We start from the raw sequence: 17,356 nt of genomic DNA, 5'->3' as shown, positions 1-17,356 counted from the left end.
AATTCTGGAAGTTGAAGTCCACGAGTCTTAAAGCTGCCATGTTTGAAGACCTCTGATCCAGAGGAAGAAGTGGAGAATTCTGGGAGTTGAAGTCCACGAGTCTTAAAGCTGCCAAGTTTGGGGACCTCTGATCCAGAGGAAGAAGTGGAGAATTCTGGGAGTTGAAGTCCACGAGTCTTAAAGCTGCCAAGTTTGGGGACCTCTGATCCAGAGGAAGAAGTGGAGAATCCTGGGAGTTGAAGTCCACGAGTCTTAAAGCTGCCAAGTTTGGGGACCTCTGATCCAGAGGAAAAAGTGGAGAATCCTGGGAGTTGAAGTCCACGAGTCTTAAAGCTGCCAAGTTTGGGGACCTCTGATCCAGAGGAAGAAGTGGAGAATCCTAGGAGTTGAAGTCCACGGGTCTTAAAGCTGCCATGTTTGAAGACCTCTGATCCAGAGGAAGAAGTGGAGAATTCTGGGAGTTGAAGTCCACGAATCTTAAAGCTGCCAAGTTTGGAGACCTCTGATCCAGAGGAAGAAGTGGAGAATCCTGGGAGTTGAAGTCCACGCGTCTTAAAGCTGCCAAGTTTGGGGACCTCTGATCCAGAGGAAGAAGTGGAGAATCCTGGGAGTTGAAGTCCACGAGTCTTAAAGCTGCCAAGTTTGGGGACCTCTGATCCAGAGGAAGAAGTGGAGAATCCTGGGAGTTGAAGTCCACGGGTCTTAAAGCTGCCATGTTTGAAGACCTCTGATCCAGAGGAAGAAGTGGAGAATTCTGGGAGTTGAAGTCCACGAGTCTTAAAGCTGCCAAGTTTGGGGACCTCTGATCCAGAGGAAGAAGTGGAGAATCCTGGGAGTTGAAGTCCACGGGTCTTAAAGCTGCCATGTTTGAAGACCTCTGATCCAGAGGAAGAAGTGGAGAATTCTGGGAGTTGAAGTCCACGAGTCTTAAAGCTGCCATGTTTGAAGACCTCTGATCCAGAGGAAGAAGTGGAGAATCCTGGGAGTTGAAGTCCACGGGTCTTAAAGCTGCCATGTTTGAAGACCTCTGATCCGGAGGAAGAAGTGGAGAATTCTGGGAGTTGAAGTCCACGAGTCTTAAAGCTGCCAAGTTTGGGAACCTCTGATCCAGAGGAAGAAGTGGAGAATCCTGGGAGTTGAAGTCCACGGGTCTTAAAGCTGCCATGTTTGAAGACCTCTGATCCAGAGGAAGAAGAGATCCGATGGAAGGGGCGCTTCTTGAAGCTCTCTAAAATCCATCATTTTCTTCCTCGCAACGGCCAACCGGATAACCTCTGAGGTTCTTGCAAAGAAAAAGATGGAGATTTATTCCTCTTCTTTTTCCGCCGCCGCTCAGCATTTGGGCACCGGGAGGTGGGCTTCCCTCCAAATCTGGAGGCCTACCGTTGATTTTTCAGGGACCTCCCGTGATTTCATTTGGTCTCCTTTTAAAGCCACCCTAGATATTGACTGCCAATAAAAGGGAATATTTGTAGCTCAGGGTTGAAATGAAATGGGGCCTTTGTGCTCTCAGACCCTGGTTCTTTTCTTGTGCTCACATCATCAATGCACTGATGATGTTACCTACTTTGGGTCATGAAACGTCTGCAAGAGAAGAACCAAGACAGCACCAAGGACCGCACAATCCTCCTCTTCCTCCTCCGCTCCATAAACGTCACTCCTTTCTAGCACTGATGACGCAGTATACAGATCCTCAATAGAAGGCAGGTTGGTAGCCATTGTTTTTTCTGCAGTTCCAATTATCCTCTGAAGTCTGTGTCTGTCTTGTTGGGTTGCAGAACCGAACCAGACAGTTATAGAGGTGCAAATGACAGACTCAATCATTCCTCTGTAGAACTGGATCAGCAGCTCCTTGGGTAGTTTGAGTTTTCTGAGTTGGCGCAGGAAGAACATTCTTTGTTTTCCTTTTTTGATGAAGTTTTTGATGTTAGCTGTCCATTTTAGATCTTGCGATATGGTAGATACATAAATGGATAGATTAACGTTTGCTATTAAGGAGAAAGAAGAAACAGAATGTTTTTTTGATATGGGACCTATTCTATCAATGGCTAGACAATAGAAACAGAAGTTAGAAAGGAGGAGATATAAAAACAGGAAATGTCAATGTGGAGAGTTGTTAAAAAAAAGATGATGTCAAGTATCATCATTATTATATTAATATAGTATTCATATTACGGTGATGAATACTACAGCAAACAAGTGGATTATGATTGTTTAAAAATAACTGTTCTGTCCCCCTTCGCCTCCATCCGAGCGATGGCTTAATTAGCCGGCACTATCAGCTCTGGCAGCAAAATAGCGAGCATCTGCCAAGTGTTGTCTGTTATCTCCTTCGACACCCAGTAACAAACAGTACTTCAGCTCTTAGTTAAGCAGTTAATTTGCTTGCTACGAAGAGGCACAGCAGCTCTTGCTGCCTTTATATCCTGTGGGGTGTGGCGCCATGACTCAGCACTTCCTAGGCCTGCCCCACCCCTGCTTCTGTTGTTCCCGCCTCTCCTGCCTACGAAACCTAGGGTCCAGCCAGGCCTGATTGCCATCAGCTGGATCTGGAGGCGTGGCCTGGGGGGGAAGAGTCAGGGGACGGAGGCCTTGTTATCTCCACCACCTGGCCTGCCTCTGGCTCCTGGAGCTGAGCCAGGGAAGCCGGTGCTCCCGAGGTAAGTCCTGACGGCCCTTCCCCCTCACTTTCCAAGTCACTTTCTGGCAGGAGGCCCGGCTCGGGGGGCGCAGACACAACAATAACTGTACACAGATCACACACTGTTGGATGGAGATTGAACCTTATATAAGTAAAACAAAACACGAAGGAGGTCTTCTCAGTGAACTTTCTCACAGTCCTATCTTTCTTGTTTCCTTGCTCCTTGCTAGGAGAAGTGCGCTCAGTATTGGCCTTCGGACAGCTCTGTATCTTACGGAGACATCACCATAGAACTAAAGAAGGAGGAAGAGTGTGAGAGCTACACAGTGCGGGATCTGCTGGTGACCAACAACAGGGTACGTGTTGATTAAAAAAAATATATACAATTTTTTTTACTTCGTATTGAATTGGAAGGAGAGCAGGTAAAGGAAACAATGATAGCTTGGGCAAAAAAATGTGGATGCTCAATTGAATTAGACCAGGGGTCTGCAAACCTGGCTCTTTTAAGACTTGTGGACTTCAACTCCCAGAGTTCCTCAGCCAGCAAAGCTTAAAAGTCAGCCAACAAGTCTGAGAAGAGCCAAGTTTGCAGACCCCTGAATGAGACAAGTAGCAGCAATTATGGGAGTGAACTTATAAGTTAACAATGTCCACGGCATATCAAGAGAATCAATATCAAATGTTTTAAAGATGGCATATGCCACCTGAAAAATTGGCTAAAAGACAAATCAGCTAAATGCTGGAAATGCCAACAGATTCCAGGATCTTATTATCATATGCGGTGGACATGCCCAGAAGTGAGGAACTATTGGATCAAAATTAAAACTTGGTGAGAAAAAATGCTTGAACAACATCATAGAGTTAAAAAACCTAAGGTGTTCCTGCTGGGTATCCTACCGGAGAAAATTAGTAAAGAAATTACATATTTGATTATACATGTAGTAACTGCAGCAACGATAATATTCGCGCAAAGATGGAAAGCAGAAAAAAGCCCCTTCGGAAGAGGAAATAATTAAGAAAATATGAGATTGTGCAGAAATGAATCGATTGACTTTGATAATTAAAGAGGAGAGAGGAGTCAGAATACTATAAGGTATGGAGACAATTTTATAATCGGTTAGAGAAGAGAGATAGATAAATGGTTTAATAGTGAATAAGAAAATGACGTAATAAATGTATTTATAGGGAGAAGGTTATAATAAAGGAGTAGGGAAAAATCAAGAAATGCTGAAGATAGGAGAAATAATAATAAGAAGAAGACACAGAAGAAACACTTAGATCAGGGGTCTCCAACCTTGGTCCCTTTAAGACTTGTGGACTTCAACTCCCAGAGTTCCTCAGCCAGCTTTGTTGAAGTCCACAAGTCTTAAAGGGGCCAAGGTTGGAGACCCCTGGACTAGAAGACCTCCAAGGTCCTTTCCAACTCTTACTATTCTATGTCCTCCTTCCCCCCACCCCCACCCCCACAGGAAAACAAAAGCCGGCTGATCCGACAGTTCCACTTCCACGGGTGGCCAGAGGTGGGGATCCCCAGCGACGGGAAAGGCATGATCAATATCATAGCAGCCGTGCAGAAGCAACAGCAGCAGTCCGGCAACCACCCCATCACTGTGCATTGCAGGTAAACGGGGGGGGGGGGGGGAGGAGTTCTAGGGCACCCCCTTTGCGATGATCGACTCGCATCCTTGAAGTTTTTTTGAGCAGCACCGTGAAAAAATTATTTATTTGTATCTCGCCTTTACTAGTTTTTCACTAAATAACTCAAGGGGGCGAACATGTCTAATGCTCCTTTCTCCTTCACTTTCCAACAACAACAACCCTGTGAGGTGGGTTGGGATGAGGGAGAGGGACTGGCCCAAAGTCACCCAGCTGGCTTTGGTTTTCCTGACTTAAGTTGGGACTAGAACTCACTGTCTCCTGGTGATTGACCCAAAATCATCCAGCTGGCTTTCATGCCTAAGGCACAACTAGAACTCACCTCTCCTGGTGATTGACCCAAAGTAACTCAGCTAGCTTTCATACTTGGGGCAGGACTAGAATTCACAGTTTCCCGGTTTCTAACCTGGCACCTTAACCACTAAACCAAACTACCTCTCTTCCTTGAAGAAACTTTGCTTCACGATCTCCATGCTTCTGCAGTCCTGGAGTAGATGATACCTTCGCCCCAACCCTTCTTCCTTCAACAGAAGCTCCTTTTCTCCACCATGCTCAGGGAACCTTCTTCTTCCTCCCACAAGCACTGAGTAGACCACTACTGAACCATTGAGTAGACCTTCCTACCTTCTTGCCTTCTGTAAATTGGGTCTCTGAAGAAGGAAAGACCCCATTCATCTCCCCCTTATCTTCTTCACAGTGCTGGAGCTGGGCGGACGGGGACCTTCTGCGCATTGGGCACCGTCCTGGAAAGGGTCAAGGCAGAAGGAATTCTGGACGTCTTTCAGACAGTGAAGAGTTTGAGGTTACAGAGGCCGCACATGGTGCAAACACTGGTAAGCGTCAACCGTCATGGCGTTCTGATCTCGGCTCCCTTAAAAAGCAGGAAGCAGAGTCTCGGTCCTGGCAAAACCTCTTTCATTCACAGTCAACAGGGCCTGTCCAAACAGTCTTTCAGAGGAATATTTATCAACACAGACCTTATCTCGCTTGGCAAGATGCCACCTAACCTGTTTCCAAATGCAGGCAAAACTCGGCACAGAGTCGCTCAGAGTCACGGAACGAACAATTGTTTCCTGCAAAAGCCCACTCCCCGTTCGCTCCTCTTTTGTTTCCTATGGGAGCGGCCAATCACCTCCAAGCTGTGGCTTTACTCCTGAGTTGACCCTGCTTTCTGAGTTGTTCTTGTCTTCTGGCAAATACACATGCGTACACTGGGAACAGGCTCCAGCTGTTCCTCTGCCTCGCTGCTGTCTAGCTCCCTCTCTGCCTCCGATGCAGAGCCCTCGTCCGAGCCTTCCCCAGACTCCAGGACTAGCTTAGTTGAGGTCATCCTCCACTTAACAACAGTTCGTTTAGTGACCGTGCGACGTTATAACAACACCGGAAGAAGTGACTGATGACCATTTTTCAGACTTAACCGTTGTTGCATCCCCCTGATCACATGATCATAACTTAATGCTTAGCATGCGATCGAAATTTGGAGGGCTTGGCAACTGGCATGTACTTATGACTGTTGCAGTGTCCTGGGGTCACGTGATCCCCTTCAGCGACCTTCTCACAAGTCGTCAAGGGGGAAGCCGGATTCACTCAACAACCGTGTCAGTAACTTAAACGTCGGCAGCAATTCGCTCAACAACGGTGGCGAGAAAGGTCGTAAAACGGGGCAAAGCTCCCTTTGCAACCGTTTCACTTAAGCAGTGGAAATTTGGGGCTCCATTGTGGTCATAAGTCGAGGACTACCTGTAATGGATAAAAAATCCTCATCCGCATGGGCTAACTGATCCTTTGTGAGCCGGTCTTTTTTCTTCTATTTCTTCCTTTGAGATATAGATAGTCCTCGGCTTATGACCGCCTCTGAGCAATGAGGTCATTAAGTTGAATCATCCTGTGACCACACCCGATTTTACAACCTTTTTTGTCACAGTCATTAAGCAAATCACTGGGTCATTAAATGGATCCACCCTCCCCCATTGACTTAGTTTGTCAGAAGCCAGCTGGGAAAGTTGCAAAAAAACAACTATACAACTGCCAGATAATGAAACCATTGTGGTTGTAATACGTGCCAGTTGCAACAAACCCCGGACTCTGAGAATGATGCAAGAGTTATAAGTGCCAAGACCGGTCATCAGCACCATCCTAACTTTGAACGGTCGCAAAACAGACGGTCATAAGTCGAGGACTAACCTGCAAATGTGTCCATAAATAATTGGCCTACTTTGGATGCCTGAAATTAGAAAGATGCTTTCAGAATAGAATATGGAATGTAGAATGTAGAATATAGAGAACAGGACAGGACACAGATAATAGAATGGAGTGGAATGGAATAGAAACAGAAGTAATAGAAACAGAAGATGATAGGATAGGACGGGATAGGATAAGATAGAACACAGAACAAGATGGAATGCAGAAGAGAAGAGAATTGAATAGAATGAGAATAGAATAGAAAATATGGAATTGAATTGAATAGAAAATAGAGAATAGAATAGAGAATAGGATATGTATAGAGTATAGTATATAGTGTGTATATATATATATATATATATATATACTATATATATATAGTATATAGTACATAGCGCATAGCATAGCATAGCATAGCATAGCATAGCATAGCATAGCATAGCATAGCATAGCATAGCATAGTATTATCGAGCCGAGATGTGGTTATAGTGCAGCACTGCAGGCTACTTAGTTCGAATCTCACTAGGCTCAAGGTTGACTCAGCCTTTCCGTCCTTCCGAGGTGGGTAAAATGAGGACCCAGATTGTTGGGGGGGCAACAGGCTGGCTCTGTAAACCGCTTAGAGAGGACTGTAGAAGCATTAGGAAGTGGTATATAAGTCTTAAGCGCTATTGCTATTAGTATAGTTTACCCTCTCTGGTGAAATCTATAACAGAAAATACAAAACAACATAAATAGTATAGAGAACAATCCCTATATAAGGAATAGGAATAGAACTTCACTGTCACTTTAAATGTACACCAATCGGCATCAATTAAAATGAAATTTTGTAGCATTCAGCTCTCAAAAGATAACCGTTATGCCTACACACACACAGAGAGAGAGAGAGAGAGAGAGAGAGAGAGAGAGAAACACCACAGTCTAGTTCGAATGTATACATATACATGGCCGGGAGATGGGGAGGGGAACGAATCCTGCAAGTTTCCAAGACGGATGGCCTAAGGAATGAAAGTTGTTACAGAATCTAGTAGTCCTGCTATAGATACTTCCAAACAGAAACAGATCGTGGAGTGGGGTGGGATGGGAAGTGCGGGGTCTCTAACAATGCTTTGAGCTCCCCTCCTCCCTGAGGGGAGCAATAGAAACAGACTCTGGCGTGGGTGTGTGTGGGATCTCTAACAATGCTCTGAGCCAGTGGTAGTCAACCTGGTCCCTACCACCCACTAGTGCAGTGGTTCTCAACCTTTATAGTGCTGCGACCCTTTAATACAATTCCCCACGATGTGGCGACCCCAACCGTAAAATTATTTTCGTTTTGAATTTATCGTGCCTGAAGCCGTCTTGGCTAGCGATCTGAACTGCTTGCGATTGCCTTGAGGACGGAGGCATTAAAGCGGAGACTCTTCCCCTATTAAGTTTATCACGCCTGAAGCCAGATTAGGCGAGCGATTGGGAGCGATTGCAGCTGGCTTGAGAGGGAGACATCAGAGCAAAGATTTCTCTCTTTTTTAATTCATTGCGCCTGAAGCCGAATTCGGCTAGCGATTTGAAGAGCCTGCAGCTGGCTTCTGGAGTCAACCATTGGAGCGCGATTCTTCGACTCGCAAGTATACTTCCCATATTTCCGATGGTCTTAGGCGACCCCTGGCAAATCGTCATTCGACCCCCAACAGGGTCGCGATCCACAGGTTGAGAACCGCTGCATTAGTGGGTGTTCCAGCTTTCAGTGGGCAGTAGGGGTTTTTTCCGATACTGAAGCACTTTCCTTTTTTAAAAAAATTTAATTGACTTTAAAAAAAAAAATTCATAGCATTATTTTAAAACATTTTCATTAGGTTTTCATAAAATTCCCCATGACAATTTAAATTTCTGAAAATATACTATATGTATCGCCCGTGCATAAGTTTAGTTCACGTTACGTAAGTGAAACTAAATGGTAAGTAATTATTATTATATGGTCTCTTGCTGTAACTCTGCTTTATAAATTTTATAAAGTAAAGTTACTTCCCTACTTTATAAATCACCACTACTGTGGAACCGGTGGGCGGTTAGAAAATTTTACTACTAACAGAGATACAAAAGTGGGCGGTAGGTATAAAAAGGTTGACTACCTCTGCTCTGAGCTCTAAGCACATAGTCACTTAAATAGGTGACATCTCTGTGCGTGAATTTCCCCAAATTCTTAGGAATGCTGGGAAGTTCCCAGGTTTATTCGAAGATCTTTTGCGGGGAATCCAGGGGTGGGTTTCACTTACCTTTACCACCGGTTCACCCAGTGCACACGCATGCTGTCTTGAGCATGTGATCTGTCCCCCTCTGCAGTCCGGGAGACACAAGCAATGACTTAATTATCCGGCAACTATCAGCTCTGGCAGCAAACTAGCGAGAGTCTGCCAAGTGTCTCTGTTATCTCTCTTGATGCCGATGAGTCAACCAGGAACAAACAGTACTTCAGCTCTAGTTAAGCAGTTCATTTGCTTGCTACGAAGAGCACAGGAGCCCTTGCTGCTTTTATATCCTGTGGGGTGTGGCTCCATGATTCAGCACTTCCTAGGCCTGCCTCACCCCTGCTTCTGTTGTTCCCGCCTCTCCTGCCTACGAAACCTAGGGTCCAGCCAGGCCTGATTGCCATCAGCCGGGTTTGGAGGTGTGGCCTGGGGAGGGGGAAGAGTCAGGGGACGGAGGCCTCGTTATCTCCTCCACCTGGCTTGCCTCTGGCTCCTGGAGCTGAGCCAGGGAAGCCGGGGCTCCAGAGGTAAGTCCTGATGGCCCTTCCCCCTCACTTTCCGGCAGGGGGCCCTCCTCGGGGGGGGGACGCAGACACAACAGCATGTGCCCAGTCTTGAAAATGAGCAAATAGCATGACTTGAAGCTGGAGCGGGTGGGTGGGCCCTTCAAGCGGTTCGCCTGAACCAGCTGAATCGCTGGTTGGTTCCGTCACTCACCTCTCATTTCTCTTCTGTCTAATCCCTTAGGAACAGTACGAATTCTGCTACAAGGTAGTCCAGGAATATATAGATGCCTTTTCAGATTACGCCAACTTCAAGTGAAGCCGAATCCCGCCGGACAAAAGACAAAAAGCGTTGCCTTCTTTAATACTTTGTAATATTCTGTTTGTTAATATCCCTATCGCCCCCCCACCCTCCCCTCAAATGTGTATATAATCTTAACTGTTCTAGAAGGGTTGGTACCATAAGATTGCTATTAATTAGCTTGAGATTTTATATGTAGCAAAAAAAAGTGTTAGATAAAGAAGATTGTAGGCACTTTTTTTTTTCCAATGTTTTATTGGGGAATTAAATAGTGTGATATTTGGATTAATATTGTCAAAAAAACACACACACACACACACCTCTGTTCTGGAGAGTTTATGCAGGCTGTTTTGGTTTTTTTTGTTTTGTAAATCTCTCTCTTTTTTTTTTCCCCCTCTTGAGGGAGTAAAGCTTTTTAAAAATCAAAATGAGATTTCTTCCTATCAGCGGTTTCTTTGAAGAGAAATAGAGTGGCACACCAATAACATTTTTTTATTTAAAGCTTTTTTTTTTTCTCCTCCGTTCCCTGGGAAATCCCTGGGACTTTCATTATTATACAGGTGGTTTTTGTTAGTTTTTTTTAAAAAAAAGAATATTTAGCAGAGATTTTGGTGGACGAGAAAGAAGTTAAAAGCGTGGAATCTCCCTTGCCCTTTGGAATTCAGATTGGATGCTCCTGACTGATGTTAGAAAACCTAGAATAAAAGGGAATTCTGGCAGTTAAAAGTCCCCATATCTGGAAATTGCCATACATATGAATTTATATTACAGTAGTGGCCAAAATTGTGGTAACCTTTTGGGAAAAGTGTATTTCCCTAAAACTAGCTAATAACGCCACTTTTTTGGGAAGTAGTACCGTAAAATTATAATAATAATAATAATAATAACAACAGAGTTGGAAGGGACCTTGGAGGCCTTCTAGTCCAACCCCCTGCCCAGGCAGGGCATTATATATCAATGGAAAGATAATTTAATCAAGAATGTAATGCAATCACTTTTAGGAAGGATTTGCTATTAGAAGAGCAGTTACAGTATAAAGAAGAAAAGTGAAACACATAGAAAAAACGAGATACACAAAAATGATCACCATGTCAGTTAATAGTTAGTTGGGTAACCTTTAGTATGAATTATGGCCTTACAACATCTTCCCATGGAGGGAACCGAGTCTTTTAGTTCTGTAGCTGTTATAACGTGAAATCAAGATTGAATGATGGCTTTGATTAACTGGGTTTTATTGCTGGGTCGCTTCTGACTAACCAGTTTCTTTAGTCGGCTCCATATATTTTCAATTGGGTGAAGGTCTGGGCTATTCCCAGGCCATTACAGCAGTGAAATAGGATTCTCTTGAAACTCCAAAAGAAAGAAAGAAAGAAAGAAAGAAAGAAAGAAAGAAAGAAAGAAAGAAAGAAAGAAAGAAAGAAAGAAAGAAAGAAAGAAAGAAAGAAAGAAAGAGGTGTTATTAGCTATCAAACCTCAAAAATACACTTTTCCCAAAAGGTTTCCACAATTTTGGCCACTACCGTAAGCAGGGTGGATGATATACACATAGTTTGTAATATACCTTTTAGGAGAGATCTGCGGCATAAGAATATAATAAATAAAATACAATAACAGAAGAAGAGAGCCAGAAGGGACCTCGGAGGTCTTCTAATCCAACCCCCTGCTTAGGCAGGAGACCCTCTACCATTTCAGACAAATGGTTGTCCCATCTCTTCTTAGAAACCTCCAATGTTGGAGCAACCCACAACTTTTGGAGTCAAGTCGTTCCACTGAATAATATCATTCTCTCCGCCAGGAAGTTCCTCCTTAGTTCCAGGTTGCTTCTCTCCTTGATTAGATTCCATTCCGTTGCTTCTTGTCCTGCCTTCAGGTGCTTTGGAGAATATGAATTTATAATAAGCGGGGCGGGGGGGATGATATACATTTAGTTTGTAGTATGCCCAAGGTCACCTTGTAGGCGAGATCAGCGGCATAGGAATGTAATAAATAAAATATAATAACAGAAGAAAAGAACCGGAAGGGACCTTGGAGGTCTTCTAGTCCAACCCCTCCAGCTCAAGCAGAAGACCCAATAACGTTCTGAACAAATGGCTGTCCAATCTCTTCTTAAAAACCTCCAGTTTTGAAACACCGACAACTTCTGAAGATCCACTGGTTGATTGTCCTCCGTGTCAGGAAGTTTCTCCTTAATTCTAGATTGGATAGTTCTCTCTCTTTCTCTCTCTCTCTCTCTTTTATAAACAACCATATTTGAAGAGTCGAGGATCCCGGTTGTGATGGAGACGGTGCTTCGTTTTATTTTATTTTATTTTATTTTTTGGATCATCTACAAAGGTCCCTCTTAAGGCCTGGCACATTTGGAAATATCTCCTTGGTTTTTCTGTTGGCTGGCGAGTTTTCCAGCGTGGTTCTCTGGATGCTGAAATGCTTCACTCGAAACTGTTTTCCTTTTTTGGCCTCGCTGCCTCTTAACGGAGCCGCAATTTCGGTTTGTGTTGCTCGCTTCATTCTTGTCTTTTGACTTGGAAATGGGGCTGCGCGTAGATGGGCCGTGCAAACCTGCCTCTCTCCACCCTCCCTGCCGTTTTAGACCGATGTGTCCTGGTTGACGCGGTGGCTCAACTGGCAAAGACGCGGAGTTGGTCGATCAGAAAAGTCGGCGGTTCAGCGGTTCGAAACCCTAGTGCCGCATAAACGGGGTGCGCTCCCGTTGCTTGTCCCAGCTTCTGCCAACCTAGCCGTTCGAAAGCACGTAAAAAATGCAAGTAGAAAAATAGGGACCACCTTTGGTGGGAAGGTAACACCATTCCATGAGCCTTTGGCGTTGAGTCATGCCGGCCACATGACTAGAGAGACATCTTTGGACGGCGCTGGCTCTTCAGCTTTGAAACAGAGAGAAGCACTGCCCCCTAGAGTCAGGAACAACTAGCACTTGGAATCTTTACCTTTATCCTGGTTGACTTCCATCTCCTCATCCTTCCCATCGTGAGCAGAAATACCTCCCCCAAAGTTGCAGCTCTCTCAACTTCACAGTTTTGATTATTATTATTATTATTTTCCTCTTCTATTTGGGCTCGCAGCTCCTTCTCTCTTTTTTTAGAAAGATCCCGGTTTTCAGATGTTTCGCTAAAATTCTTCTAGAGTTAACCGCCGGGAGTTATCCTTAACGTGAATTGTTCCAAATATCCTGGGGCTGCAGCTTCCCAAAATTTCTGGGCTCCATTGAGGGCAAAACCTGTTTTGAATTTTTTCTCTTTGCCGCCTTCTCTTAGACGGCTGGAGTCAGCACTCTTTGCACAAGTGATTCATGATGTAAAAATTGGATTAGTTTTCACTAAAAATGGAAAAGCAAACAGAGTTCCTGTTGGATTGGAAAAATGAGGAAGACATGGAAGTAGAACACAGGAATGTTTTTTAAAAAAAAACATTTTCCCCTCCCCTATCTTCCTATCCCTTTATTCTCCCTGTTTCTTACTTTGGGAGCGCAGCTTTCTGCGTTTACAAGGGTACGCTTGTATTTTTTTTTAAAAAAAAACTTCGCTGAAGATAACACAACAAAAAAAGGGGAAAAAAGTCTTTAAAATTGGCATAATAGGAATATTAAGTAAAACAGCTTGCGAAACCCTGCAGCGTCGCACTGAAATCTGTCGAAAGAGGCGAGACGAAGTCCTCAAAATTATCACCAAAAGTCCACCGCGCCAAAAAAATGTGATCAGATGATTTGAAACAGCCCTTCTGTCGTGGTCTCCTTCATCCGAAATAAATACCTTCATTGGAACACCGACAGAGCGCAGAGGCCAACCGCCACTTTTGAGATCAACAATGGACCTTCAAAAAACTCTCTTTACAGGGGATAGACATGTGTTTAGGAAACCCTTGCCTTGGCGGGGTTCTATCTCTGGATGGAGAGAAGCGGGAGGCGACCCCTTGTCCTTTTTGTTGGCCCACCCGTGGCTTCTCCTGTGGCTGGAAAGGATTTTCGGATACTGAAGGAATGTGCAGCCCACTCTTGTGTCTGTTGTGACCCAGACCCAAGTAGGTAGCAACAAACTCAGTCCGTGATAAAATAAACTTTATTTGAACAGCTGGGAATTACTTCATTCCCAGCGTCGTTCAACTCAAAGGAAAACAAAGGCCTCCCCAACACAAATTCCTCAGTTATCTCAGAAACCTTAGTCCAATTAGGCAAACTGCCAAAGGCCCTTCCTGATAAATGTCCAGAAGTCACAAAAACACGAAGCAGAGGATGTAGCTACAACGTTGTTTTCCGGCAAGCTGAAACACCGGTGCTGGTCTGTTATGGGAGGGGCCAATCATCTCTTGGCCTTACTCCCGAGTTTCTCCTCTCTGCTTGAGCTGCTCTTGTCTTTTGGCAGCTCTTCTCATGCGTGCATCAAGAACAGGCTCCTCCTGTTCCTCTGCCTCACTACTATCAGTCTCTGGAGGCTCCGGAGTCTGCACTTCACTCCCCGATGGGCCTGGCCTCACCTCAGCCTCATCGCTCTCTGACTCCGTTGCCAGCTCCGTAGGCTGTAGACACAACAGTGTCTTCTCATGATCTACATAGCGTTAGGTCTTCCATCTACGGAGAGGTGAAATCCGAGATCAACATACCAAGATCATACCCCACTGCATGATAGCAAGGTAGGAAACGGGGGCCTCAACCTTACCTGAAGACCAAAGGTATCTTCATTGGTGGACCTTAACCGTTGCGATTGGTTCCTTCACGCAAGTGGTGGTGCAGGACATTATATCCCAGGGCATTTTGGAGGTGTTATGTTCCTTCCTACTCACCCCAAACTACCCACCCCCAGGGGTGAAATCTATTTACCTACCTTACCGGTTCCGAAGTGCACACGTCGCGCATATCACATGCGCGCGCACACCTGCGCATGCGCAGAAGGTAAAAAACACATGACTTCCTTGTTAAAACCAGGAAGTAGTGACACCCAGGCAGTTGGGCGGAGCTTCGTTCCGCCATCGCTACTGGATCATCGAACCAGCGGCCACGATCGATACCGGATCGTCAGATCGGTCAGAACCGGGAGCATTTCACCCCTGCCCCCCCTTTTTTTTCCTTTCTCCCTCTCTTGTTAGAAGCATACTATCCGTTGCAACTCTCCTAGGATTTGTCCAAGGACCGTTCACTTAGGAGGAAATAAATGTTTATTTACGGACGGGTAACGAGGAAGTTCCCGCCCAAAGAACCTGTTTCTCCCATGATTTCTTCATCCTTTTATTATTATTTTTTCCCCATGCTTTCCATTCATTCTCTTGTCATCTAACCAGCATCTGCTCAGAAATGAGCCATCTCGGCTTTCTGCGTTCCTTCATCTCCCTTATCATCATTTTCTTTCAAGAGAAGCCCCCAACACAATGGGGGGGGGGAAATGGTTTAAGTTTCTATCCGTTTATCTATAATTCCTCTTTTTTCTCACCTTTCATTACCCCCCTTCAAAAAAAAAATGCATCAAAAGGCTTTTTTTGGTCTTTTTTTCCCACAGTGTCCACAGCTCATTTTTTTATCGTCTTAATTTTTCTCTCACCCAACCAACCCTACCTGCATCTCCGTTCTTCTTCTGATGCCTCCGTGCATGACATGCGGCTTGCATTCGGTGAAGTTAGTAGACAGTTAAAATCCGGTCATGTCTGTGCTGTAATAATCCAGAGTGACCAGCAGGGGCACCAAAGAGTAAATTGGTTTGAATCTCTACATCGCCCTCTAGTGGCAATTTTGTATTTCAAACAGTCCAGCTAGGTCCTAAGTATTTCTCAATCCTGGCAACTTTGAAGATGGGTGGACTTCCAACTCCCAGAATTCCCGAGCCAGCAGGGCTGATCCTAACGGATCTCAAAAGTACCGTGTTTCCCCCAAAATAATTAAATTAATTAAAAATTAACAAATAACATGCAATTTACCAGGGGCAGACGGCAAACGCTAAAAGTATCACTTTCGCTTTCCACTCGTTAACTTGTTAACAATTCGCCTCCATTTTCTTGCTGTTTTCAAGCTTGTTACAAAATAACGGGGAATTGGCTTGGCTACTTGCATAAAGTTCTCCCACTTTCATTCTGTCCGGTATAATCCTTTATTGTCCAAAATAAATCTCGGCGTTTGGTCGTGGTGATTGGTTCTGCCAAAGCAGAAAAATCCTCGGATCTGGAGCACTTCGGATTACTGGAGGGAACTTAACCCTTCAAACCCCTTTTTTCTCAGGGGCTTTAGGGAAATTCAACCTCTGCCCTCAGCTCACCATCTCTTCTTCTCCCGAAGAGAGGGTTTTTCGAACCGCTGGGCAGCAGATTTAAGCTGTCCTAGCGATTCCACATAATCCAGAGGTTGGTGATCGTAAAGATCACCGCCATCACCTACTGTGCCAAACAGGAAGTCCCTCTGGATGACAATCTTAACTGGGGCTTATTTTGGGGATAGGGCTTATATTACGAGCATCTTGAAAAATCATGCTAGGACTTATTTTCCGATTTGGTCTTATTTTCCGGGAAACAGGGTAGTTAAGTATAAAATAGATTCTTCTGGTTCATCCAAGGAAGATATGCAACATGGATGAAGAGATCTTGGCATAGGGAATCCCCCTTGTGAGCTGGTACATCTCAAATGACACTGTCTGGGGAATTCTGGGAGTTGAAGTCAGAATAACAAAGAGTCGGAAGGATCCTTGAAGGTCTTCTAGGCCAGGGGTCTCCAACTTTGGCAACTTTAAGAGTTGAAGTCCTCCAGGCTTAAAGTTGCCAAGGTTGGAGACCCCTGTTCTAGGCCAAACTGTGCTCAAGCAGGAAACGCACAGATACTGGTTGGAGAATTCAGGGAGTTGAAGTCAGAATAACAAAAGAGTCAGAAGGATCCTTGAAGGTCTTCTAGGCCAAACTGTGCTCAAGCAGGAAACGGACAGATACCGCCTGGAGTATTCTGGGAGCTGAAGCCCACCCATCGGAAAGTTGCCAGGATTAAGAAACTCAGCCTGAGGGAAACGCCCGTCAGCCTTGAGGGACATCAAGATGGAAGATTTTTTGCTTCCTTCCTTTTTCCTTCTTCCACCCACCCAGTCTCTTCATGGCAGGAAAAGGAAGAGCGCCCAAAAGAAGGACGCTAAAGAGACATCTTAAGACCCCCTTCAAGGGCTACACATGGCTGCAAATTCTCTCTTCCGGTTCAGCTGCCCCATATGATTCTTCCAGCCACTACATTCGTGACGTTGGCAGAGGGAAGGATCGGGTCCTTAGGTGCTACCATGGGTGATGAGGACACCTCCCATCATCCTTCCTGGGTTTTGTGCCTTCTAAATGTGGCCCATCTCAACGGTGAGATTTGTTAGCCTTGGGAAGACGCCAACTGGACAGGAGGCTCTGAATCTGTTGAAGAACCCCTTCAGGAGACGATCAAGTTTGGGAGATCCTAGACCTTCTTGTTCTTCACTAGCCAAAGCATCTGGAAGTTCACGCCCGTCTAGGGAGACCAGGACTGATCTTACTAGACCACAGAAAAGGTTCCTTAAAAAATAAAGATTCTCATGATCCATCAGATGTGGGATGTGGATGAGAAGATCCTGGTACAGAAAGCCCCCCCCTCTTACATTCTTGCTGAAAGCTAGAGCAAATTAGGAGTCCTTGGTGGTCTCCGAAGTGAGTAGTTTTCTTGCAGGCGTTTCGTGACCCAACTAGGTAACATCATGATGCTACCTAGTTGGGTCATGAAATATCTGCAAGAATGCAACCAAGCTTAGACAGCACCAAGGAACCCACAGTTGGCCTCCTCCTCCTCCTCCTCCTCCTCCTTCTCCTTCTCCTTCCTTCTAGCACTGAGGATGCTACCTAGTTGGGTCATGAA

The 17,356-nt window shown here is 45.0% G+C and overlaps 1 protein-coding gene across 6 annotated transcripts in view; it reads left to right on the top strand.

Annotated features, from left to right (window-relative positions):
* Positions 1–14,978, top strand: part of PTPRA (protein tyrosine phosphatase receptor type A) — a 156,514-nt gene extending 141,536 nt beyond the window's left edge. For all 6 annotated transcript variants that reach the window (XM_058193491.1, XM_058193490.1, XM_058193493.1 and 3 more), the window contains 4 exons: positions 2,872–2,997; positions 4,111–4,262; positions 4,995–5,130; positions 9,454–14,978. In XM_058193491.1, coding sequence (XP_058049474.1) covers positions 2,872–2,997; positions 4,111–4,262; positions 4,995–5,130; positions 9,454–9,528 — 489 coding nt within the window. In that variant the 3' untranslated portion in view covers positions 9,529–14,978. The remainder of the gene's footprint in view (positions 1–2,871; positions 2,998–4,110; positions 4,263–4,994; positions 5,131–9,453) is intronic.
* The last annotated feature ends 2,378 nt before the right edge of the window (positions 14,979–17,356 follow it).

This window comes from Ahaetulla prasina, chromosome 8 (assembly GCF_028640845.1).
Source record: "Ahaetulla prasina isolate Xishuangbanna chromosome 8, ASM2864084v1, whole genome shotgun sequence".
Lineage (NCBI taxonomy): Eukaryota > Metazoa > Chordata > Lepidosauria > Squamata > Colubridae > Ahaetulla > Ahaetulla prasina.
This window is presented reverse-complemented; position numbering and strand designations above follow the sequence as displayed.